The 27,372-nt window shown below is 41.9% G+C and overlaps 1 protein-coding gene across 3 annotated transcripts; it reads left to right on the top strand.

Moving 5' to 3' along the window:
• Positions 1–3,843: 3,843 nt before the first annotated feature.
• On the top strand, positions 3,844–26,745 carry LOC133909714 (probable peptide/nitrate transporter At3g43790). Of its 3 annotated transcripts, XM_062352266.1 has the most exons (17): positions 3,844–4,153; positions 5,868–5,908; positions 6,697–6,757; positions 7,514–7,616; positions 7,730–7,832; positions 8,701–8,754; positions 8,842–8,904; positions 9,267–9,316; positions 9,395–9,470; positions 10,156–10,353; positions 10,498–10,585; positions 22,642–22,727; positions 22,801–22,908; positions 23,410–23,454; positions 23,553–23,641; positions 25,469–25,513; positions 26,300–26,745. In XM_062352266.1, the coding sequence occupies exons 1-17, from the start codon at positions 4,003–4,005 to the stop codon at positions 26,472–26,474; spliced, it is 1,536 nt and encodes a 511-aa protein (XP_062208250.1). In that variant the 5' UTR covers positions 3,844–4,002; the 3' UTR covers positions 26,475–26,745. The 3 variants fall into 3 exon arrangements, with proteins under 3 accessions (XP_062208250.1, XP_062208261.1, XP_062208268.1); XM_062352277.1 differs by lacking the exon at positions 22,801–22,908; XM_062352284.1 differs by lacking the exon at positions 5,868–5,908 and having other exon boundaries at positions 4,084–4,153.
• Positions 26,746–27,372: the final 627 nt, after the last annotated feature.

Here is a 27,372-nt window from a genome sequence, read left to right as displayed (position 1 = left end):
TTCCTGAGAGACATTCTCATGGCATTTATAGCATCCATACAGGAGTAGGGTATTACGCTCAATGCGGCCCGAATCTGTCTAAAAATCCCTCCAGTGCATTTACTTCTTTCTGCATTAGATCATTCCACGCCACCTGCTATCGCATTTACATCCATTTATTTCTCCCACAAACATATTCAGAATCATCCCCCCGGCCGAATCTCAAAAAAGGGGTACCTCAGGATCCCTGCGACAGGAGTTAACCCTCCGACAGTACCCAATATGGAATAAGTCATGCGAGTACCTTCGTACTCACCTTGCTTTTGTTGAATTTTGCAGGTGAGGAAGAAGTAGTGTATGGCTATTTCATGCTCGCCGATATCGGTGATGAGTAAGAGTAGTATGTGCTACTCGAGTTGTTTTGTGGTGGTGCCTTCGGGTAAATGATGTCACTTATCTTTTGCTGTTTATAAACTTTAATTCTGTTGTGTAGTAACTCTAACTGCCTAGGAGATGAAATTGTTATATTTTGTTCTCCTAGTGTTTACCGTTCTGTAAATTGTTGAACTTGTAATAACTTAAGGACTTGTAATATATTTACATTACTTGCTGTTTATTACGCCTTAATGTGATGAAGTTTGTTGTAAAGACGTGTGTTCTGATCTTAGGTATAAAACACATGCTGGGACTACCAGAATTGGATTCAGATTAATCATTGTTGGTCACGATCGTTGTGATGAGACGTGAAATAACACGTGGTATGTCAAAAAATGGGCGTGTGTTACCTCTAATCTTATTAACTAATCGTCCTAATGATTAATCCGAATACTATTTTGGACGGTTACTTACATATATAATCTAGAAATGTTACGCTAAGAGGTTTTAAGTATGGTACGTATCATTGACTCGACTATATAAGGAGGAGAATGGGTATGCTCAAGGGCATATGAGGCGAATCTAATCCTAGGCCAAATAATCGAATTTCAAGCAAGAAATCGAATAAGCAATATAGAGCGAGACTAGTCGAAAAGGATCTAAAATAATCTATTGAGATCCATAATAATTATACCATGACGAGATTCGCTCGATAAGGATTTTAGGATTTATAACATGAGAGAACTTACTGAGATATTTAGAATTATATCTAGACATACTCCTATCGTAATTATCTTTTATTGTGATTAACCAAAATGAAACGTGACATGTATATATTATTTTAAGAGATGCATGAACTAAAACAAAATTATGTCCTCTTCTTTGGTACACACAATTGATAAACAATCATCCTCAACTCTATTATACAAAAGCATAAGTTTCTTCTGCGTCCCTCCATCCCCTCATACGCTATCTAATAAAAAATAAACCAAAAAACCCAACAAAACTAAAAACTGAGAAAAACCAGACCGCTCCGTCCTCACCCAACCACTCAAAACTGGCTGAGGGGCCACATGTAGACGGTATGAGAGTTTAGATGAGAATTAGACAAACCAAAAAATTTAGATGTGTAATTTTCGTCAGATAAAATAGAAAGATAAACAAAAACATACAACATGCACTGATTTGACGAGTGCAGACTAGCATTGAGCAACAAAACTCCTAAGTCTTACTTCGTTCACCACATGCGAGCACGAACATTATTCTAGTATACGACAAAATATTTATTGGGCCCTAGGGCCGGGATTATTCAACGTAACCTTTTTTTTTATCTTCTTAGATGCATCCATCTGTTGCTGGTCCAGCCAATTGCCAACATGAGAAAAGCACGGATGGCACACTATGCCAATGCGGCAGTATGGTTTGCTACATAAGTACTTGTTTCGTCAATTTTTTATAGTTTTTATGTGCAACTTTAATAATTATTTTTTATTAAAATATAGTTATAATATTTAATAAAAAATAATATTATGAAAATATTTTTAAGATAAATCTACATATATGATTTTTATATTTTCAAACTAAATATTTTAAAAATTATTAATAGTCAAAGTTTTAAAATTTTGACCGGATCATTAAATATTTTGAAAACTATTGATAGTTAAAATTTTAAAAGTTTAATTGAATCTCGATTAAAACGATAATTATTTATGACCGGAGTGAGTAATATAGCTCACGAGCGGGTGGGGTACCGTGTGAGTGCACGTAGCATTTCCCTTCCCGGGTGGTCTCGGCGTCTCGCTGCGTTTTCCAAAAAAGTTCTCCACGCTTGTGGGCTCCTCTTTTCCACCTTTTCCTCGTTGGGCACCAAACCCTCTCTTTTGAAAAAGAAAGAAAGATAGCGTAAGATGCCTATATGCCTTCAAGCGTTGTTCCGAGGCGACCTCAGCCCAACCACCAGGTAGAAAGGCAGGAATTCTCCCTAATATAATACTATAAAAGTTAAACTATGTTTGAAAAGACCCCTTCGTTTTAAACAAAGCTATAAACTTTTCCCGACGGTAGAGATGTAAACCAGTGCAAATGCCAAGTGGGCAAGCACATCAAGCTGTAGCGAGATGGGTATGCCATGGCCTCAGCTTCAACCAATGCACCACCTGTCAGGCTTACCCAATCAGTTGCCGGTTGGGCACGGGCGATTAGGTGTAGCCAAGGTGCAGAATGGGTGAACGTGACGCACGGCATGCAGAACATGGTTCCCCGAGCGCTGCCGCGCCACGGCTCCACATGTTCGAAATTCATCGAAAACCACTCGGTATTCGTGAAAACTGGTCAATTGGATCCGCACGGAATCTAAATTTGACCGATTTTGAATTTAAATTAAAAATTCAAAATATTAAAAAATCACAAAAAATTCTAAAAATATTAGAGACAATTCCAAAACTTTATATGATTTTTCTAAATAATGTCGTTTGCATCATAGAGGAAGTTTCAAAAAAAATATTGAAATACGCCATATGAACATGATGATTTAGTCCATCGAGTTAAGAAAAAATTTAACATGCAAACACATATTTTTTTAGGGTGTATCTTAAGAGGATCTTTAAAATTTATTTCAATTTATTTACAGTTTTATTAATTTCTCCATAATTTTTATAAAGTTTAACATGTTAAGAAACAACACTGTAATTAACATTTTTATATCTACCATTATTTATATAAGTAAACTAATAAAACTGATTTCATTAATTTTGAAGGTGTGATGAGTTAGTTATGAATTAATCTAGTTGCAACACATTTACAAAATCCCGCATATTACAACAACTATTTCATGAGTTTATATATTTTTAAAAGAAATAGGATTATGTAAGAAGACTAATAAAATTAGTTTCATGATTTTTAGATTAGTAAAGAATTAACTATGCATTTAACTAGGTTTGGTAAATACATTTTTTTACAGAAAATGTTCAACCTTTTTATGATTATAAACACTTTTATTATGTATATCATGTTACAATAAAAACAACAAAATTTGTTTCACTTGATTTAAAACTCAGTTAGTTATTGATTTTACAAGGTTGAATTATTTTTTGATTTTGTTGTTGAACGTTACTGAAATTTGAGAAATGTGCTCGATAAATCGGGAAATTTGACCGATTTTCGACTAATTCATTCAAAATACGTTCAGTGCAGAAAATACGATCGGTAAATAGGAGAATTCGCTCGATTTTCGGTGGAATTTGACTGGTTTTTCTGACTAGATTCGGTCGGTTTTTGTCTCTGATTTATAAATTTAATCAAGTAAATTTGTCCAAATTCTCATTAAATTTCGATTAAAATTTTCGTTTTTTTGACTAATTTCGAAAATTAGATGTAGCAATTTTTGTTGTCCAAACGAATTCGTTAAGCCTGCGGCTCCAACCTTTCGCTTTCCTTTCGCTTTCTTATACGTCCACGGGCCGTGCGGCGCAGTTCGAGTTGTCCACGGCTCCTGTTCCCACCCCTCCTCCCCCGCTCCCCAACAAAAAATGAAGGAAGCGCGGGTTGGCTACTAGACTGCTTCTTCCCGTTCCTGCGCTCTTCTTGCCTCCTCCCCCACCCGCCGCTAGGCGCCCTGACGCGATCGCCGGAGATCTCACGGGTCGGCAGATGGACTGTGGCGGAGAGCCGCTGCTGGTGAAGAAGGCGCGGTACTACCCGGGGTGCCCCGGGTGCAGGGTGGACCGGCGGAAGGCGGAGCGGGAGGGGTCCTTCCCCTTCACGGAGCTCTTCCTCATCTGGCTCGTCACCGTCTGCTCCAGTGCGTGCTCCATTGCCCTCCCGTGGTTTTCCTCAACTCAACCCCCGCTTGCTTCTTTCGTCGTTTTCTCCTGCTGATGGCAACACTGCTACTAGTATGCTCTTCTGGCTAGAGATCACCATTGCGCAGGGGGCATTTTGGTGCCGGTCATGGTGCGATTTCGGCTGTGGTCGATCGTTTGCTAAATTCATCTTGAACCATCTGTGGGCCGTGACCTTGTGATATTTGCTTATTTGCTACCTTAGAAAGTGAGCTGAGGCTGACATGCGGAACCTCATCAAGTCTATGCACTTGAGGCAGGGTGGCAAATGGGATGCCAGGTCTCGGTGGCAAATAAGCCTATGCCATTTAAGTTAATGTGGTGATCGTCACCACCTCATTTCTAATCCACATGTTTGGTTTATGAAATAAAATGGGTTGATCCATTACCAATTCCTCACATGCACATGGCTAGTGTAATATGGTATCATCCCATCAAAATTTATAGAATGATATCACGAGGGATCATCCTATCTAGGATGAGTTTATCCCTCAACTAAACACCTCATTAATATTTTAGTCCTCACTCTTTGTCTTTTTCTTCTTTGTCGCTTCATTGCCTATATTTCTTTACTAGTATTGCTGTGGTAGTCGTTTTCTTCCAGATTTGGCCAGGCGCATTCCAATTTTGCTTTGTTCAACAGGTCCTGTCCAGTGACACGGCACAACTACTCCCTGACTCATTAGTCTATTAGTACTGTATCGTATATTCAGATACCCTCGTTGCTTGACTGCTGCTTTTCGTCTTTGTATTTTTCTTTCAAAGCTTGTCAACATGGCACGCAATTATGGATACGACACCATTACTCGCTGATCCATAGTCTACCCAAAAAATTTCATGCAGCACGTGACACGCTAACAATGTTGTGCTGACTGTGTCAGTACTACCCCCGTTTCACAATATTTGTCCACGCCCACCATTGCGTACAAATCAAGAAATACTGAAATCGAGTAAAAAAATGCTGTGAGATGACCATGCTACCCCTAATCAATGCAAAGATGAGAGCAAGTAACTCATCAGCGTTAGAGTAAATGCATGCATGTACTCAAAAGCATAACAGTAAAATAGACCACAAAACATCCTTGGTTACCGCAATGGACAAACAATTTGAGACAGATACTCCCGAGGTCATGAACAAACATTGCGAAACGGAAGGAGTAACAAGCTTATTCTTTTCCGCTAGTTATTCAGATGAAATTCTATGAAACCATGAAACTTCTTAATCGTGCGGTCTTGGGGAAACTATTAAGTCTCTCTTTATTTTGTTGGAAGAGAAACTCTGGTTTTCAGCGAACCTAGGAGTGGGAAATAGACCACAAATCTCTATCAACATACTCACGTTCCTTGATAACTGGATTGCCAACTGGTTGGTTTTGGTATGTCTCACCACACATTTCTAACATTTATCAATCATGTCTTTGGGCTTTGGAACACTGTATCGCCATTAATGACACTGTTTCGTGGAATCTTACTACATCTAGTTATGGACATATCACTGCTGCTAAGTCATATAGTTTTTCTCTCTTACTACATCCATTTGTTTCACGAGGGCACTCGTTTTGTTAGACTTAAACATGCATCTCAGAATTTACTAACTCAATATCTTTTTGACTTATATCATCTCTTAATTGTTAATGAAATATCCGAATAATTTTATCTATTTGCTACCTGCAGCCTTGCCGATACAGTCTTTGTTTCCCTTCTTGTATTTTATGGTGAGCAACTTAAATTCTCTTTATTAAAATGTGCAATATGATTGCCTTTTTTTGTTTTATGAAAGAAGAGATGAGCTACAAGTAGCATCTGAATTTTTACATGTAAAGACTTTAAAAAAACTCGACCAACCTAGGAGGAACTAAGTAGCATTGTTGTGTCATTTTTTATATGGCTCCAATAATATAAATGTATAGGCTTGTTTGGTAAAGCTCCAGCTCTATGTATCCCTAGCTCTAAGAATTCATGAAGCTGGAGCTAAGGGTGAACCAGGGGTGTTTTGAGTAAGCCATCTTCTTTTCATTTTTAGACTATAAATAGACAGGTAAACCACATTCTATTGGCCTACAAACTCCAAATTTGACGTGGAGATGGGAGGTGTAGCCCTGCCAAACTGGGCCTATGACTAAAGTAGCTCTTAACAGGTATAAATGGGCAATAAAGGTGGGGTTGGGCACCTCAAGATGCAATTTTCGATTAAGAATGCATAACGTGCTAACTATATGCCAGGATGACCCAACTCTTGTACATTTGTGACTTGTGACAGTTTATGCAGGTAATATTGATAAGATAACCCTTTCTTAATTGTAGTGGTCCAGTATCAACAAAAAATGTAATGTTTCTCTGGACAGGTAGTCTTTTAAGTTTAGAAAAAATGACTGAATTGCATAATCCCCTTCAGAGTAATTTATCTTAGCTATATTCTAAGTACTTTCGTTTTGAGAATAAAATTCTGAATATTTCCATAAATTTATTCTCGTTTATCAACCATGTGAATTTTTGATTGCAGATAAGGGACCTGCATATTGCTAAAGACGACGAAGATATTGGATTTTATGCTGGTTTTGTTGGTGAGTTTTCTGTTAATAGTTCCTATTTTGTGGTGATATGCCCAAGCAACTTGAACAGAGCAGTGTAAGGATGTATATTGTAAGGGATATGCCTAAGCTTTGTCAATCGTGATTAACTTATGGTTGTCGGAGTAGATGAAGTGTAGTTGGGGAAGAGACTGTGACTTTGGCTACAAGGGTGGACGAAGACTGAAGGTGTGGCGGAACCAATAGCTTGAAGTGGCGACACTAGTAGCGATAACCTTGTTCGTGGTGGTGCGAGGCTTCATGCTTAGGGACGACGGGCTGACGACGACGATCCGACGCGATGACGACTTGGAGACAGGGCACTTGGAAGGTTGCGGAGAAGGGGCCGCATCACGGCTATGGAGAAAACCTGATTTGAAGATGACCAGGAAAAAAACTCCAATTAATAGTCAATCGAATTATCAGCGACACGACTAAATTGTGGGTTGCGCAGCCCTCGGGTGAGATCATGGAGATTTGATCATCTCCTAGGGGCGGCACGGTGGAAGCTGTGGAGGCGGTAGCTTAAGAGCGGCGCCGACTCTGATACCATGTAGAAAGATGAATAAACCGCATAATTGTGGATTGTATTATTGAGTCATGTTGTCGTGTTTATAGAGAGTACATGACTTGGATCGCAAAACAATACTAGAGATAAGATCGAATTGTATTAGATAAATTACAATAAAATCTAATCAAATAGTATCATAACAGTCGGATATACTCTAATAGTTTTTGCTATTAATGAAGGTGCTTCATATATGCTTGGGAGAGCACTCTCCTCTGTAATATGGGGAATCGTGGCTGATAAGTATGGGAGGAAACCAGTTATTGTAATCACACTTATATCAGTGTAAGATCTTCTTTAAACAAAACATAGTCACCTGGTATCATATATGGGCTTTTCTTTGGCTGTGGTTTTCTTGATGCATCGAGAGTTTTGGTATGTTTCCATATCTATTTCAGAAGTATCTTCAATACTATATTTGGACTCAGCTCAAGCTATTGGATGGCATTAACCACTAGAGGCCTGCTTGGGTTATTCTGTGGCATGCTTGGACCAGTCAAGGTATCTAAGCATATAAGAGAGTGATTTCCTTTTGCCTACTAGAACCCTTCATCATGTTCTTGTAGCCCTTTTCACTAACTACTCAGACACTCATATTCATAATCATCCGTTAATATTCTACAATAACTAGTATATGGCCCGCATTTTGCTGCATATTGGTTGAATGATATCTACTTACCTATCATCAATTCTAGACTAGTTAGTTTCTAAAGGGTGGCATAAGAACGCATGTATTCATGAAAAAATATCTTTTCAAGAAAAAATACCTTGTCATGAAAAAAATGTATGTGGTTCCACAAACTTCCAACATTTCAACCAAAAGGGATCTAATCAAGTCATCTATTTTGTATTAAGATCTAATTGCTAATATATATTCTGAGTTTGATCTGATGGTTGTAGTTTTAGAGGTGATGTGAGACAATGTGGATGCTTCTTCAGGAGTCAATTTAGAGTAGAGAAGGACTTCTAGCTGTTTTCATTGGGCTTTTTTTCCCATGATGCTCGTTCATGAGAGGATGGTATTCCAGATTCAGTTTGCTGTGTATTGATCACTGCTATATATCTCATTAATGTGTTTTTAGGATTATCCTAACATGCGAAGCTTGTTTTGATGTAGTGATTGAGGTCTTTGTTTACTCACACCAGATAATTTTTTTAATGTTATTACTCCTTTTTGAAAATATTATTCTCATTTCAAAGATAACAAGAGCTCACTGCTATTTTATTTTTTCAGAACAGTAAAAATACTTTTGATAGTTATGCACTAGTACCAATCAAATGAAATAAATTTTCCCAACTTGAAAGTTATTAATATGGTGCTTCATACTTTACACAAATAAAATGTTTCACTGCAATTCTTTTTGTTCAGGCTTATGCTACAGAAGTATGTCGAAAAGAATACAATCATATGGCATTAGCAGCTGTAAGATGCTTGAATATTGTTATTTTAAAATTTCTGGTCTGAAGCCTCAATCTAATGTTCACGAGTTGCTATTGCTGGATCCACCAGGTTTCTTCCTCGCGCGGCATAGGCCTCGTTGTTGGACCAGCTATTGGTGGTTATCTTGCACAGGTAATAGTCCATTTTAATCTCCGCAGAAAATTAATCTATGCATTACCAACTAAACCTGCTATGATATTTACTGTTCTGTCTCTTCTGACCATGGATTATTTTAAACCTAATCACAAAATTATATAGCTTACCAAGGCATTTCTTGATTGCCCTTTTCTTCTTGTTTCCAATGATCCTTCTATAAAATGCAATTATCCACTATATATATATATATGGAGTTTTATTCAATATTCTATATAGACATTAAGGTCAAAGTTGCACAAAATTCACTCTACGTTTGATTATTATATTGACATACGATCTTGAGAATTTCATCTACAATCCTTGTAAACTTATATGCTTGTGTATTGCTGTTATATCAGCCAGCAGATAAATATCCAGGCATATTCTCTGAGAAGTCCATATTTGGGAGGTGAGCATCTGCTTTATGCATCCTTTTATGTCGGTTTCTTCTGTGTTGCTAATTATGTTCGATCATGCAACGGTATAGGTTTCCATATTTTCTCCCCTGCCTATCTATATCGCTCCTTGCAATTAGTGCTCTAATCGCCTGCTTCTGGCTTCCGGTGAGTTTGTTGTTCCTATATGGCTACAATGCTCAATTTATATTGAAACAAACATCACTCTGTGATAAAGTTACAACAGTTATCATCATCGTAGTATTCATGATGCACATCAAGGGCCAAATAAGTAGAGGAGTTGTTCTAGTCAGTGTTCATGTACTCTTCTATTTTTTGGCTGAATTACTCTGGTGCCAATGTGCCATTATCTTCTATCTATATCTTTAATTGGAATTACTAATGATAACAGTGTAAAGAGTACCAGTTTCACATTATTTCATCTATTAGATCAAAATGACATGATTTGATATAATTTATTTCTAGTTAAATCTGCCAAAGTCATTCTGCATCTTGACCTAAAACACAGTTCAACAATGAGTATGTTTTGCAGGATCTAAAAGTAAACTCTGCTTTCTGATTCGAGAAATATTTTACGGTGCAATATTGTATCATGTAATAACTGATAACTCAAGTGAAGTGTCATCCCTTTTTAACATTGGAATCATATTTTGCCATAATGACCCATACATTTACTGAGAATGTGATGGTTAGCTAAGACAAGTATGACAAAGATTTTATTTTAGTGTTGTTGTCCAGCAGTAAATGCAATTGCAGTGCCAGTCTCTTGACTAGGCCTTACTATTGTTGCACATATGAACTGATCTAGACTTATTTATATGCAATATTACAGGAAACTTTGCATAAACACACTGCAGGTACAGTTTTAAACAATTCAATTGAAGTAGAAGAATTTGTTGCTGGTACTGATGCTCAAGAAAATGGCGACGCTGGAAGTGGTGGATGTCTACAGTTATTCACAAACTGGCCACTCATGTCAGCTATCACTGTATATTGTATTTTCTCTCTCCAGGATGTGGCTTATGCAGAGGTAAAATCGTCACTTGTCTGACTCGTCTTTCTGTTGTTACATCTCATGGTTTTTCTTATTGGTATGTTTAAATTTTGCCTCTTTTCCCCTGTATCCTTGCTTCCATTGTCTTCATTCTGTATTTGAATCAGGAAAGACTTGCAGGTATTTCCTCTTTGGGCTGTCAGTGACAGGACATATGGTGGATTAAGCTTTTCTTCTCAAGATGTGGGCAACGTCCTTGCAATTTCAGGTATTTCAGTGTAAGCGCAAGAAGAAGATTCATTAAAATTGGTGCTGGAGTAGTCTCCATATTGGCTTTGGAAGCGTAAGGGACCCTGTTTTAAAGTCGTGAGTCCCTTACCGCCTTACCTCAATGGCTAGCTTTTGGAGGTAGAAAATGCCCTTCCAATAGAGACTGGTTCTGAGATCTCAGCCTGAGGGATACTAGAGTTTGAAAGGCCTGATCGATCTTTAGGGACCTGGTTTAAAAATGAGGGTGTTCTCTTTTTTTTGAAAAGGGAGTTTTATTAACTCTCATCATTACATCAAGCTTATACAACCGCACAAGAGTTTATTCTCGACCTCTACATTACTAAGATGCACACAACCACACACTAAAGAACACAAAAAATGAGCCAAAACGTTACATGAGACCCATAAAAGGGAAATACTGAAAAGAAGAAACACATCTCCTCTACAGAAGTTATTATGTTTAAGCTTGGATACGAAGTCTAGACTGTCATCCAAACTGGGTAAATAGTTCTCTGGCCGCTCGCACCAGCCTCGTACACGCCATAGTAGCCATCACGCGATGCTCCTGCTGATGTAATATAGATCACGAATGGAGCCAGTGTGTACAAGTAAAAGTAACTTGCAAAGGAGATACATTTTTCTTCTCGTTAAAGACAGTGTCGTTCCTGCATAGCTATAGCGCCCAACAAAATATGGCTACCGCTGCCATTATATATCCTTTCATATTTTTACTAAGACCTCGAAAACAGTTCCTAAACATGTTTTGAACACTTCACGCTTGGTAAAGATTTGATGCTACCTGGACTATTAGCCATGCGAAACGGCAATCAAAGAACGTGTGAAATGAGGGTGTTCTTTATCTTAAACCCGCAGGAGAATTGCACGTCTACTTGTATTAAATAGAAGTGTAAAAAATGGTCTGAGTAGAAGAAATAAAGACACTCACAAAAAAAAGAAGAAAAGGCATCCCTCTCTAGACTTCAATGTACATTCACGCTACGAAAACAGATCATGACTAAACACAAAGTGTAGTGGGTGCTTATTTGTAGAGGGAGGACAACGGAGATCATAGTTGAAGGAGGTCGTAGGGTGGGGTTGGATGGCCTTCTTACGACCCAGAGTGGTCGGCTGCAAGGAGGAGGGAGAGGAGGTGGTGTGTGGCGGTGCGAGTGGTGTTGGTACTGTTCACGCTGGTACTGTTCAGTGAACAGTACACGTGAGTGGAGAGGGAGAAAGACAAGACATGCGATCTATTCTTTCTTAATTTCCAAAGGATACAATACCTCTCTTTATATAGAGAAGACCTATCTTGACTACCAAGCAAACTATGATCTCCTTCCTAATTTAAATCCAAACTATTTCTTAACTATAGATAAACTATTCCTATTCAAAAGATATTTATTTCCTAATCTGAAGATAACTTGATTAATGATTTGATCTTGATGATTTGGCGGCGGCGGCAGCCGGCCCTAGGGCTCCTGCGCCTTCCACATGCGGTGGAGATCGGCGACAGCCCTAGCCCTGGCTGTCGTCGCCTCCCTGTTGGGCCGACCGAACAGGTCCCCATGGGCCTGACCCATGACATCTCCTCCGCCATTGATTTCCAGTGTGTCCTCACGTTGGACGTCCATGCTCCAGCCTGTCCTGTCCTCCTAGTATGGTGATGAAGAGTTGTCCCGAAGCTACACCCTGGAGCACAATTCGTCCAACACCAGTGCATTAGTGAGGTCGCAGATGGTGTGGTCGATGCACAGGGTGAACTCATAGGACACATTGCCGATGTAGCCACGAAGAATGAATCACCGAGACGTCAGGCGCCTGGTGTTCCCCATCATGGCAGGGGTGCTAGGCACATTCACCAAGTTGCACTAGATGCCCACATGGTGGTAGAGCTTGCCTGCTGGTGGAGGAGAATCGAAGAGCTAGTGACAGAGAGCGGCACTAGACAATAGTCACGTCCAAGCCGAAGATGAAAGTGTCTATCGGAGTCGGGCAACTGATAGTCAAGTCAATGAAATGACCAAACAACTGTTGTGTGTAAGCATCTCTGAGTGGTGCCAGAGCTGGGGTGCCAGAAGAACTGCAAACTCCATAAACGACTTGGGCAATGGTAATAAACTCACAACCAGTATGATCAGAAAAAATTAAGTCTGCAGCAGGCATGAAAGAACGAGGCATCTACTAAAGAAGCAAGACGGACTTCGGAAAAACATGATGGACGCCCACAGAGGAAGGTATATGAACGCCCACAACCAAATGACGTACGAGGACCTCATCGCCCGAGTCAAGGAGAGCATGTACCAGGCGGTGAAGAAGTGATGACGAAGCAGGCATATAGAGGCAATGGTCAAACAAGATGACATCGTTGACCACTACCTAAGCTGGTGCGGCCTCCTTCTGTCGTATGCGTGCCCTAAGGTCGGCTAGCTCTTGGTCGGCCCGGACCGTGCGACGAACCTCGTCGAGAAGGTCCGAGTGCTGTGAGAGAACCTCCATGGTTGTTGCTGAAGTACGGTTGCCGCCTAGTCTGGAGAACGAGCTTGTACGGCCACCCGATGGTGCTGAGGAGGAAGCAGGCAAGGCCAACACAGATGTTGGTAGCTGTAGTGCAGGGATAGGCGCCGCCCATAATGGCACCTAAGGAGGTGGAGGTGAAGTAGTGTCGATGCCGAGGAAACAAGCAGTCCGGTTGCTGCGATGGAAACTCATCTCCATGCGAGCGAAGTCCCAAAGGATAGGACCCAGGCTGCAAATCCATGTAGTCTCCAGGATGATGTCGGTGTCGCTTGTCAAAGGGAAGGTGTAGCTGTTGATGGAGAAGACCTCTCGCTCAATGACAAGCGGTAGGTCACAGCAGAGGCCACGACTGATGATGCGATCGCCAGTGCCAACAATAATCCGCATCTGAATACGGCGCAGTGATAGCCCCAGTCAAAGTGCGAGGGACTCGTCGATTATATTGTGTGTTGCAACGGTGTCTACAAGAACGCGGAGTCCGCCCTCACGTAGGGCTACCAAGAGCCTCATGGTGCGGTCACAAGGTAGACGATCCTCCTGATCGCCCCTCATCATCATGAGGGACGCCACGCCCTCGTTCTCTGTGTCCGTATCGCTGCCGATGAGTTCCAGGAGGATCAAGTGCTTGCACTTGTGCCCCTTGGAGAACTGCTCGTCACAGTTGAAGCACATGTTGAGTCGGTGGCACTTCGCCATCTCCTCGAATGTGAGCTTCTTGAAGACCCTAAGGTTGGCACCTCCATCTTGAGGCGCATCAAGCGAGGTGCCACCCCCAGGGGTACCTTTAGTCATCGTCGTTCCCTCGGCCCTGGCCGCCGAGGGTGTAGAGCGTGAAGAAGATGGAAGGGCAGCGAACTTGGATGTCGTCGAATGCTGCCTAACCTCAACCATGACATGGACACGGCTCTCATAGGCATGTGCCAAGCTCATAGCCTCCTCCATGTTCTTGGGCTCGTGGAGTTCCACGTCTGTTTTTAGGGGCTCTGTCAATCCTACAGTATAGATGTTTACCCGTTGTATTTCATCCAAGTTCCCGACGCGAGCAACAAGCGCAAGGAACTTCTCCATGTACTCATCTACGAAACCCGTCTTTCGCAGGGAAGCAAGCTCGCCCAATGGATTATGGCGTGTCAGAGGGCCGAAGCGGATGTTGACGATGCGAGAGAAAAACTCCATGTGAGTGGGCCGTGATCCTTGGACAGATGCATGTACCACTGCTGCGCGACGCCTGTCATGTGGAAAGAGGCCATCCAAACCCTCTCTACATCCGGAGTCTGTTGCCTGACGAAGAAGTGCTCACACCTGTTGAGCCATGGGAGTGGGTCATCGTTGCCGTCGAAGGCGGGGAACGACAACTTGTGGTACTTAGGTACCATGAAGTCATAGCGGGGTTGTCGTCCGTCAAGTGCTGTAGTGGAGGAAGAAGCCAGGATAAGCATCCCGGATGACGGCGGAACGATGGGCGTGGACAAGCCGGGGAGGATGGCGTCGATCATGTCTGCGGAAGAGCTGTCGTCCGGCATCCCCAAGGAGGCAGCCACAGCTGCACGTGCCGCACGCCTGGCTGTTGCCGTGCGTGCAGCCTTGACCTCTTGCCAAGCGGCAGCCTCGCGTGCCGCGGAGGTGTTGTCGATCGTTGTCTTATCGTTGTTGCTGATCATGAAGCGCTCCTCTTGGCGTTCCATGCGGAGCTGCAAGTCTTTGATCATGGATGTCAAGTCATGGAGGTCCTTTCGCGCCCCCTCAAGTGCTTCTGTCACAAACTTGTTGAAATCCTAATCACCAGCACTACCAAAACCCAAGGTCTCTGATACCAGATGTAATGGGTGCTTATTTGTAGAGAGAGGATAGTAGGGATCGTAGTCAAAGGAGGTTGTAGGGTGGGGTTGGATGGCCTTCTTGCCCCCAGAGTGGTCGGCTGCAAGGAGGAGGGAGAGGAGGTGGCGTGCAGCGGTGCTGTTGGCATTGATACTATTCACACCGGTGAATAGTAACCGTGAGTGGAGAGGGAGAAAGATAAGAGATGCAATCTCTTCTTTCTTAATTTCCAAAGGGTACAAATATCTCTCTTTATATAGAGATGACCTATCTTGACTACCAAGTAAACTATGATCTCCTTCCTAATTTAAATCCAAGCTATTCCTTAACTATAGATAACTATTAATATTAAAAGATATTTATTTCCTAATCTGAAGATAACTTGATGATGACTTGATCTCGACGATTTGACGGCGACGACGGCTGGCCTTATGGCTCCCGCGCCTTCCACATGCAGTGGAGATCGGCGATAGCCCTAGCCCTAGTTGTCACCGTCTTCCTGCTGAGCCGGCCGAACAGGCCCCCATGGGCCTAACCCATGACACAAAGACACACTATGGCCATAAGGCACACAGATCCTTAGCCCCTGCAAGGCACCATAGCTTGGTCTCATTCGAGATGTCAAGCACGTTGGCCTGGACGCTCAGCATTGTATCCTCAAACACACAACCATTGTGATGCTTCTGTTAGATATGGTTATTATTTTTTGCCTTGTATAGTACTGATAGTCTACCTAGTGTAGCTCATGTTTAGTTTCCTTATATAGCTTCTGATTTTTTTTGCTTTTTGTGGCATCATGTACAAGTATATATTCGAGCCTAGAGCCCTCATGATGAATACAAGTGCTATTCATAACATGTTATCTAGAGCCTAAGTTAGGGTTAGGGTTTCTTCCCTTTCTTGGATTCATACTCAATTTGACACTACCATTCAGGTTTTTCATGTTGATCCTATTGGGGACTACCTTTCTGGAGCTCATCACCATTTTCTTTTTGAGCAAGGCACTCTTGCCCAATTCTCCTAACTTGGTGCTCATACTCAGAATGGTGTTGCTAACATAAACACAGATATTCCCTTGAGATTGCTCGTGCTCTTATGATTGCATCATCCGTCCCGCCTCACTTCTGAGATGAAGTTGTTTCCACTACCACATATTTGACTAACATTTAGCCTTCGTTCGCTCTTCAGGGTGGGATTCCTCTCAAATGTCTTTTCTGGCATGACACCAAACTACTCTAGTCTTTGCCTTTTTGGTTGCATGTGCTATGTTCTCCTTACCCCTCGTGAGTGCACCAAGTTGACCGCTCATTCTGTTGAGTGCATTTTTCTGGGTTATAATGATGAGCATAACGGGTATTGCTACTGGGATCCTGTTGGTCGCCGAATGAGGATTTCTCGAATGAGGATTTCTCGGAATATCACTTTTGGTGAGTCTCGACCTTTCTATCCTCATCCATCCTCTAATGTTTCTTCCACATTCTTGATCGAGCCACTTACCTTTCTGACTTTCCCTGATACCCCCATCACCACTAACACTATCCCGCAACCGAGATCCTCCCCCGACATTACCCTCTGATGATCTCTCTACTGTCATACCTCCTATTTTTATCACATACTACATGCCTCCTAGGACACATGTCTACATGTGTAGTTCGCCAGTAGCTGATCCTCCTGATGATCCATCCTCTCCTAGTGTGTCATCTTCTTCAGAGGCTATGTCTGAGTCTCCTCGCTATGCCCTTCGGGACTGACTGGTGATTCAACCTCCTAATCGTTTTGGTTTTGCTGGTGCCATTCTAGCTGAGTCTACTTATCGTGATGACATTCTTCATTCGGAGTGGCAGCATGCCATGGCAGAGATTGCTACTCTTGAGAGCACTGGCACGTGAGATCTTGTTCCCCTTCCTCCGCATGTCCATCTGATCACTTGCAGGTGGCTTTATAAGGTTAAAATCAGCTCTGATAACTCCCTTGAGCGCTACAAAGCTCGTCTCAACATGGTTGTGACTATGATGAGACTTTTGCTCTTGTGGCACACATGATCACTATTCGCACTCTTCTTGCTTTTGTATTTGTTCGGCAGTGGTCTATCTCTTAGCTCGATGTGAAGAATGCGTTTCTTAATGGCGAGCTATGCGGGGAGGTGTATATGCATCCACCTCCTAGTTATTCCATTTCTAAGGGCATGATCTGTCGCCTTCGTCGCTCTCTGTATGGACTCAAGCAAGCTCCTTGTGCCTAGTTTCAAAGCTTTGCTTTTGTAATCACTGCTGTTGGTTTTTCTGCTAGCACCAATGATCCTGCTCTCTTTGTTCATACCTCGTCTCGTGGTCGCATTCTTCTCCTGCTCTATGTTGATGATATGATCCTTACTGGAGATGATTCTGAGTATATTTCCCTTGTCAAGGCACACCTCAGTGAGCAGTTTCTTATGTCTGATCTTGGTCTTCTGCATTACTTCTTTGGGATTGAGATCTTGTGAGGGTTTCTACCTCTCTCAGGAGAAGTATATTTAGGACCTTCTTGATCGCGCTTCTGTCACTAATTGTTGCACTATTGAGACTCCCATGAAACTCAATGTTTATCTTCGAGCCACTGATGGTGAGTTTCTTTCTGATCCCACCCGCTATCGGCATATTGTTGGGAGTCTCGTTTATCTTGGGGTCACTCGATCTAACATCTCTTATGCAGTGCATATCTTGAGTCAATTTGTCTTTACTCCCACTCAACTCCACTATAGTCATCTATTGCGTGTCCTGCGTTATCTTTGTGGGACCATTTCTCGATGTCTTTTCTTCCCGCACTCTAGTTCTTTGCAGTTCTAGGATTATTTTGATGCACTTGGGTCAGTGATTGTTCCGATCACCGGTCTCTTTCTGCCTATCGTGTTTTTCTTGGTGGTTCCTTCATTGCTTGGAATACTAAGAAGCAGACTGCAGTTTCTCGCTCGAGTGCAGAGGCTGAGTTACATGCTATTACAGGCTATTGCGTTATTGACAGCAGAGGTTACTTGGCTACAGTGGCTACTTGAGGATTTTGGAGTGTCTGTTTCTGCGCCGACTCTGCTTTTATCTGACAATACAAGTGCTATCAATATTGCATGGGATTCATTGAAGCATGTGCTTATTAAGCGCATTGGTATTGATGCTTCTTATATGGTGCATAGGTTCAAGATCAGGTTCAATATGTGCCTTCAAAGTTTCATTTAGCAGACTTCTTCACAAAGGCACATACCAGAGCTTAGCATAGTATCTACCTCTCCAAACTCAGTGTTGTTGACCCATCATGAGTTTAAGGGGGGTGTTAGTTATTATTTCATGCCTTCTATAGTACTGATAGTCTGCCTAGTATAGCGCATGTTTAGTTGCCTTATATGGCTCCTGATTATATGCCTTTTGTGGCATCCCATACTTGTATATATTCGGACCTAAAGCCCTCATGATGAATACAAGTGTTATTCATAACAGCTTCCACAACCATCATGCCACCAAGATGACAAGTGAATTGAAACCTCGTGGTGTTATTTGTCCACCCTCCGTCGCAAGTGGCGCCACCATTCACTAAACGCCATGTCCTACAAATTCGGTGCTAGACGCTCTAGGCCGACTACTCGTAGGACAATGAACCAAACCTCGCGAGCGAACACACAAGAGGAGAACAAATGCAATGTGTCAAATGCGACAACCCACGATGCACTAGGCAATCAGTCGTCCAACATCGGTTGCGCACAAGGAATTTGCACCGCGGTGGCGCCCACGGTTTCTAAAGCCAACGCCATAGCTCGAAATTGATGCCCCCCTAAAGAACCTTGAGTATGCCGATTTGTTGGTGAACCAACCTATCGATGAAGGCGTCGACACATGTTCGTCCATCGTCTCTGATTGTAGCTCCACTACCTAAGGGCGTCCTAGAGCTGGAGATACTCGACTAGGGCAGATACAAAGAGCTCACCCCTGATATCCCTCCCCCAATGGCAGCCCTGCAAGGCTTGATGCACTATCCGCTGATTCCCGACATGTTTCGATACCAACGCGTTTTTTCGAAGAATCCTGCACTCATGGGCATACGGGGGGTAACTACTAGACATTTTTTTTCTTTCACAAAAATTAGCAGGCATAGCTTTCCTGTTAAGTATTATCATGCTGGTTCCTGCAGAGCTTGGGTGCCAAGTCTGTCTTGTCGTGTAACTAGCAGTCAGACCAAAACAATGTGGACTGCCAGTCGCCCACCAGTGACACCACAAAGATCGCAATCAACGCTTGAGCATTCACAGACACTAGCAAATTGAGGCTGGCACACGGTCGTTCTGGTTGAGATTTCTTCAACCACAACCATCGCATGCGCGCCACGCATCCTAAGGTTTCAAGATCATGGATCCCGAGACTGCAACAAGGCAATGCCATCCATTAACTTGATGATGGCCCTTCCGTAAGAATGACCTCCACAGTTTGCCAATTGCATAAATAACCCACTTCGACCGATCCATGGCAATGAGCTGGTATATGGGGGTGGCGGCGAGCATTGCTTCGACCAAGACCGCCAGACCAGCCGGTGGCATCATGGGGGCTTTCCTGCCGGAAAGTCTATCCGCCACCTTATCGATGATGGGCTGAAGATCAACCTTAGTGAGCTTCTTAATTGACAGAGCCAGCCCAAAGTAACATGGGAAATTTGTAACTGTACAAGGGAGTGACTCTCGAACCACCTCAAGGGGTGATCGAACACTTCTAAATGTTAGTGTGTAGACCAAAGTCGTTCCCAAAATGCTGCTGCAACCCCTTGACTGGGTCCAAATCAGCAGCAGAAGGGCCCCTCGGCGACTTCCTCATTTAATGGCTATTCTTAGGGTGAGATGATATGGGTGCAGAAAAGTAATTAAGGAAGGAAAGAATTAGTATCCTTTTAGGTTTCAGAATAATTAGTTTCCTTTTAGGTTTTAGAATAGTTAGATTTCAGGATTGATAAGTTGGTATTTTAGGATTTGATTTGTTTTGAAATAGAATCAGCTAGGAGATATAGTTGGATTCGGTTTAATAGTTAGTTGGATTAGGATTGAGACTCTTAATTGGTCGGTTATATATAGTTGGCAATAGTTGTATATTAGGATCAAGCAAAGAAATAAACAAAGATCAGAGCCTGTAAGGCGGGGCGATCTAGTTATCCCAGTTACCCGTTTCTCAATATTTGGTATCACGAGTTCTGTTCCTACGCCTGTCTCCCACGTCGCCTCCACCAGCCCTAGCACGCCCTTCACGCCGCCACCGCCGCCCTACTACTGCACCACTCCGTTGCCGCCCCACCATTGCACCACATCACCACCGCCCTCCTGCTGCACCACGCCACCGTCAACCTGCTACGCCGTCGTCGCCACTGCTCACCACATCGCCACTGCCGTCGCTGCTAGGCTTGAAAATGGTTCGGATATTTTTCGAACTGGATTCGGAAAAACGGATACAGATGGTCATATCCGGATACGGATACAGATATTTCCGGATCAGATACGGATATTCCTTATCCAGATAAGGATACGGATACGGAAATGCTTTTTGGGCTGAATATGGATACAGAAACAGATAATATCCGAATAAGGATACAGATATCAGATTCACCCGCCCTATTGAAGAACAAGCTATCACCGTCACCAACAGGGCAACAACCCACCACGGTCCTAATTACTTAGACTACATTATTATTTTTGTTGTTTTTATATGCATAATTTATTTCCCTTATGTGTGAAGTTATTTAATAATGTTTGAATAAATATAGAATAATAGTTTTAATGTTTAAATAAGTTTCTTAAATGTTTTTAATTCTGGAAAATTCATAAATAATTATTATAATTTAGAAAGGTTTTTTCTTTAGTAAAATAATTTGGAATAATCTGTTAAACTCATTTTTGTGTTTATTTACTTTCTAAAATCCTTTTTTAATTCCTAAAATTGCTAGAAAATCCAGGAAAATCCCAAAAAAATACCGGGAGCCTCTAGAAAATTCCTACACCCTTCTTTCACCCTTTCCAAGCCATATCTCCACCTTTGCAACTCAGATCTAATCGTTTCCTTATACTATATTGTTATTTTTGTTGTTTTTATACGCACAATTTAAGGGGTTTTTATCATTTGATAGATATCCAGATCCGTATTTGTTTCCGATACTATCCGTATTCGTTTCCCTATCTGGGATTTCCGTATTCATTTTCGTTTCCGATTAAAAATAAGGATAAGGATATGGAATGATCATTATCCGTCCGTATCCGATCCGTTTTCACCTATAGTCGCCGCTGTTCCATTTTCCAATGCAGCAACCGCTGCTCTACTGCACGCCGTTCACCACTGCCGCTCCACCACCACTGTTGTGCGCCGTCACTACTCACACAGCCGGCTTGCACCCCTCATCATGGGTGACGACGTCTACACCATAGAGCTTCTCGGCAAGATGGTGGAGAAAGTTTTGGCGAAGGTTGAAGCAATTGAGGCTCATCAACTTAGATGGGCAAAAAATTTCAGCAACAATGCAGTGGACATGCTGCCACCACCTTCCTCAACGATCACATTAGCACAAGTCGCTTCACCTCAACTAGTGCCAGCTGAAGGACTACCATCTGCTCTCATGGCCACACATTCAGAGCCTACCATAGTGCTACCAATTGCTGCCATCACATGTATGGAGGTAAAGGCAAAGCGGTAGGCAACACTGCTCCCATCTGTGGTGTCATTGATCATCAAACAAACACCTGCTACTTCTGCTCCGGTGTCAATTGCATTGCTGGTGGAAAATGTCTCATTCTTAAATCCAGTTATCCTTAGCTGCTACAACGGTGCCTATGCTGAGAAACAAGGATGATATTGTCTCCATCTTTCACAATATGAGCGTGTTCAAGAACTACAAGGAATCTTCCAAAAACATCAAACTTTCATCAGCATGAGGCTTTCATGTGTTGTAGCCATGGCCACCACCACAGCTCGAGGACGAGCTGTTTCATGGCATGGAGGGAAATGATATGGGCGCAGAAAAGTCATTAAGAAAGGAAAGAATTAGTTTCCTTTTAGGTTTCAGAATAATTGGTTTCCTTTTAGGTTTTAGAATAATTAGTTTCCTTTTAGGTTTTAGAATAGTTAGATTTTAGGATTGATAAGTTGGTATTTTAGCATTTGATTTGTTTAGAAATAGAATCATCTCGGAGATAGAGTTGGATTCGGTTTATTAGTTAGTTGGATTAGGATTGTGACTTTTTAGTTGGCCGGTTATATATAGTTGGTAATAGTTGTGTATTAGGATCAAGCAAAGAAATAAACAAAATAAAGATCAGAACCCGTAAGATGGGGCGATCTAGTTATCCCAGTTACCCGTTTCTCAATATGAGAAGACCCTCTGCAGGACAACAGTTGGAGTTCATAATTTATGGGCCATGGCATATATATTTTTTTGTGAGATTTGAAGTTTTGCACATCAAGGATATCTGCTTGAGATAGAGGATCCAAGGGAAACTTAAGCCCCTCGTACTGTAACTATTGTGCATAAATAATATGCATATATGCCTGGTTTGATGTGATTAGAAATATATGCTAAATTGATAAAAAAAAAATCAGTCTTGCTGCAACTAAATCTGAAGCACGTGACCATGAAAATTTACTTGGAACTCAGTTACTCATATTTCAGGCATTGATGTTCTATTGCATTGCAAGCAAAGTTAGGCACACTGACTAATTTTTTTATCAGGTGTCTTCCTCCTAATATACCAAATTTTGATCTATCCATCAGTTGCGAAATCTATTGAACCCATCACATTAGTCCGCACAATAGCGGTAAGACTGTTAATTAGTTGTTCATTTTAATTATATTCTAATACGTCAACTTATTAGATATTCTGATATGCAGATATTGACTGTACCACTTCTTTCTAGCTATGCATTCATGCCTGCATTATCAGGGTTCATTCTTCAGTTGTTATTAAATTGTGCATCTTTTCTGAAGAATGCTTTCTCGGTGAGTGCAAAATCTTTAGCTGTTCAGAACAAACAGCTAAGTGTGGAGAAGCTACCAGCTGTTCATGTTTTGACAAATACATCAAGTCTGACACTGTTTATCTTAGTGTCGCTAAGCATTTCATATTTATATAATGCAAACCAAGTTTTCTAAACAAAACTTCCTTGGTGTGTGCAAGACCTCCTACAATTGGTGTTTAGAACTAAGAGACAAGTTTGAAGCTACTAGTTATTCATAATTTTGCAAATACAGAAATACTCGCCAACCTAGGAGGAACTAGGTGGCATTGCAAATAAGAAGAAATAGGCACCCAAATTCAAGTTGAAGATGACTTGAATCTGGGTGATGGGGGTGTACACCCACACCTACCAACTTATTTTGGCAAATACTTATGGCTCTGTGTTATCTGAGTGGCTGCTTGTTATGCCTATATATTTCAACTTAAAGCGGCCATTATTCGTTGCTGCAAAGTTTCTTCATGGTATCCTAAACTGTTTTCAGGTAACTACCATCACTGTGTTCAGCATTTTAATGAATGATGCTGTGGTAAGTTCCTAATAATGGGTAATTTGGTTTCTTCCATTCATGTATATGAATTTTGGTAATGTAAAATTTCTTTTCTAACATCAATATGCAAAAAACAGAGTCAGGATGTAAGAGCTTCCGCCAATGGTGTTGCTGTAACACTAATGTCCATCGCTAAAACTATCGCTCCAGCTGCTGCAGGAGCCATGTGAGTATTCACTATTCATGATCAAGTATTTTAAGAATTATGCATCGCAATTATGTGGGAAAGATACAGCAGTTTATTGTATGAACTGATCTCAATTTGATTAGTTCCAGAGCAGCTTCTGGGGCTGCTCTACATTCATCTAATATTTTCCATAGCAAACAGCTGCCGATATCCAACTTGGAACTAAAGTCTCCTATTTGTAAACCTGAGACTGCATTTCTTATTTTTTCTCAAAACACCCAAAAGAGCTACGTGTCATTTCATTAAAAAGGAAGGAACAAGGTACAACAACGCAACACCACACCTAAAAGAAAAATAACAACAACAAAAACAAAACAAAAGACAAGAGCGCCTGAAACAAGAAAAAACAAGACAATGAAAAGAACAATTAAGACCCAGCTAATAAGACGCGAAGATGCTTAGCACCGGCAGCACACCAAAGGGTACCCTCAGCAGCAACCGATTGCACCACTAGGCTCACATTAGGAGTTGCATTGTTGAAAACGCAGTCATTGCGATGCTTCCATAATTCCCAAGCCACAAGAATGATGAGGGAGTGAAGGCCTTTTCTGAATTGCTTGTCAACCTGCTTGATCGCGCGGCACCACCAACCTGAGAAAACCACCACACCCTGCTGCGGCGCCACAGCTTGCAGCCCGAGCTTCATTAGGATGGTGAACCAAACTTGTCTAGCAAACATGCAGGAGATCAAAATGTGATGGATGGTCTCATCAGCTTGATCACAAAGGGGGTAGGAGGCCGGGTGTGGTAGCCCCCACCTAGCCAACTGGTCCGCAGTCCAGCATTTATTGAGGGTGGCAAGCCAAAGAAAAAACTTGCATTGAAGAGGTGCCCAAGTCAACCAAATTTTTTCCAGGGCGCAAATTTGATGGAGCCAACAAAGGTGTTGTATGCTGATTTCCTCGAGTAAACATCTGACCTTGATAATTTCCAGAAGTATTTATCATCCACACCTTGCTGTAAATTGAATTCCTCCAAAAGATCCCATAGTTGAAGATATTCCACAAGAGCACTAACCAAGAGAGCACCTCTGATGTCTAACACCCACCGTCGATGAACAAGTGCTTGACCCACTGTCCTTTGATTAATAGTTCGCCGAGGAACCAAGTGAGACTAAATTTGGGGCCAATTCTAAAATTGTCTTGCCCTGCAGCCACCTATCCACCTGAAATTTTGTATTTTGTCCTTCTCCAACAACAGTCTCAGTGGCCATATCAAATAAGGCCTTAGCATTGGGATGGATCTGCAGCTGTAAACTGGTCCATGGGCGAGAGGGCTCAATTTTGCACAGCCAAAGCCATCTGATCCGAAGAGCACAACCAAGAGGAGCCAGGTCATGTATACCCAATCCCTCAAGTTTGATCGGCCGGCATACGCGATGCCAGGAGACCAAGCAGCTACCACCAGAAGTTTTTTCTTGCCCCTTCCAAAGGAAGCCTTGTCTCTTATCAATAGCGTTGAGAGCCCATTTAGGAAGATCCATTGCTATCATCTGGTAAATGGGTGTTGCAGTAAGAACCACATGCACCAAGGTTAGTCTGTCGGCCTTATTCAATAGCGAAGCCTTCCAACCCGGTAAATGATCTGCCACTTGGTCCACCAATGGCTGTAGCTCAGCTTTGGAAGGTTTCTTGACCAATAAAGGAAGCCCCAGTATGTGCATGGAAAATTCTTGACCTCACACGGCAGCTGATCCATGATGACAGCCAAATCATCATCTTGACACGGCTGCATTTCTTATTACTATTGTTGATTCTGTAGTGAAATACCACCTTATCATATTTAAATTTTTTCCACTCTTTTCAGATTTTTCATGGGCTCAAAGGCGTCAAATAGCTTCATTTCTTCCAGGTACTACAAAGGTTTTTTTTGCTTTGCAAGTACATGGGTGAAATCTTTTATTTACTACTGTTAAAAAAAGTGTATCTAACACTTCGTCGGAATCTAAACCATCCACATTTGGTCTTTGATATTTGTTTTCCATTCCTCTAGGTGACATTAATGCTTGAAATAAAACGGGCACGTAAACAATGGGCCCAATGGCCACTGGACATTGTCATTTATATAAATCTGGGGATAAAAAGGCGTCGATACACATTTAGGTGAATTCACAGAGAGCACGACCTAGGCAAGGAACTAAACAGGAGGGGGAAGCCATTAACTTTTGAAATGAAGGATTATAACATAGAAATGCATACAATGTCTGTTAAGAATGATTAAACATTGGCTGAGTGGAATCAGTGATAAGAAGTCAAAAGACTGATGGTACTTGGTGAAGGTCGTCTCTTCCTTTTGAAGTATGGTTATAAATATGGTTGGATCCTACTTCTGAAAATCTTAAGCTCAAGTTTTCATTTGGGCAACTTGCTTAAGAGACAACATGGTAGACTAGAGGATCGAGTGATGGAATGATATTATGACCACGTTGAATTCCGTACCGTAGCTATGGTCATGCTCCAGATGGCCCTTTTATAAGATTCTAAGCTGTAGGAATCTATCCCCTCTGATGTTTAAATGTAATCTGAAACACTGGCTGGACATGAGCTATCACGTTGATCCCTACTAGATAGCATAAGCAAGGAAACATTGTGCGCCATTTTGTTTGAAAACATGGCTCTGCTGACATCCGTCTTGCAGGCGATCACTTGGTGTTCTTCATGCTGAACGTGTTCACAGTCATCGGCCTCGTGCTCACCTTCAGACCGTTTTTTGTCAGAAGCAGCGCGAAGCATTAGACATGAATGAACACTCGGTTCCATGCCATCCAGGGGCAAGCAGATATTCTTTCGGCACAGCCGAGCCCAGCCTGTAGGATTCAGGCAAGAATAGATATAACTATATAAGTGTACACTGCTGTGCTGTGTTGTGTTGTAATACTCCATCTGTTCTTCTTCACTGAAGCCTCAATGTATTTGGAGTACGGCACAAGGTACACATTTGACTGACAGCGACATTTCCCAGCATTTTGAGCTGGAAGAACGTTCCGTTGCCGCGAATATTGTTCAGATTTCATGTGTGTAATGGAAGAATCACTCTGCTGGGAGTTATGACAATATATATGTTCTGGGAGTTATGACGATATATATGACAATATATATGTGCAGAGTGAGCGTTAACAAGCAAAAAGTTACAGTTTTTGCAGGCACAATATATGTTACTAAGGGTAAACAAGAAATTACTATTACTTTTTATTTTTAAGAGGTGAGGTTTTCGCTCTACAAGCCAAACATATGACATATGTGGTGTAGGGATGGCAATTTTACCCTTTATCCATCAATAAATATCTTAATAAGGTTGAGTATGTTCAATATTTGCTGCTCACGAGCATGCTTATAGGTGAAAAATACTACCCAACAGATATACAGACACGATTATGGATAAAGTTTACCCATATTCATGGTACTCATTTACCCATCTATATATATAACCATGCTCCTAATCCCGAGTGCAACTCCAACCCTAATCCCCACGCCCACTGTCAACGTACCCCGCAGCCCCCACCTGTTGACCCACCCGACAGCTCGAGAGCCCTGCCACTATGTCCACGGTCTGTTCGCTGTCTAGATTTTTCTCTATTGAATGTCTTCATGGTCAGTAAATTACTCCCTTTTGTTCTTTCATGTCCTTTCATGGAGAACCGAGCGTAGCTCAGGTGGCTTGGTGTGACGTCGCTTTGCCCAGCCTGTGCGAGTTTGATCCTTGGGATTGTA

Source organism: Phragmites australis, chromosome 1 (genome assembly GCF_958298935.1).
Source record: "Phragmites australis chromosome 1, lpPhrAust1.1, whole genome shotgun sequence".
Taxonomy (NCBI): domain Eukaryota; kingdom Viridiplantae; phylum Streptophyta; class Magnoliopsida; order Poales; family Poaceae; genus Phragmites; species Phragmites australis.
Note: the sequence above shows the minus strand (reverse complement) of the source record. Positions and strands in the feature narration are given on the sequence as shown.

What these genes read in the sequence shown, in the direction of transcription:
- LOC133909714 (XM_062352266.1), top strand. Translation starts at nt 4,003, where the DNA reads ATGGACTGTGGCGGAGAGCCGCTGCTGGTGAAGAAGGCGCGGTACTAC. An exon ending in GCATGCTTGGACCAGTCAAG is followed by an intron (nt 7,833 to 8,700) that starts GTATCTAAGCAT and finishes CTTTTTGTTCAG; the next exon opens with GCTTATGCTACAGAAGTATG. An exon ending in CATTAGTCCGCACAATAGCG is followed by an intron (nt 22,728 to 22,800) that starts GTAAGACTGTTA and finishes TCTGATATGCAG; the next exon opens with ATATTGACTGTACCACTTCT.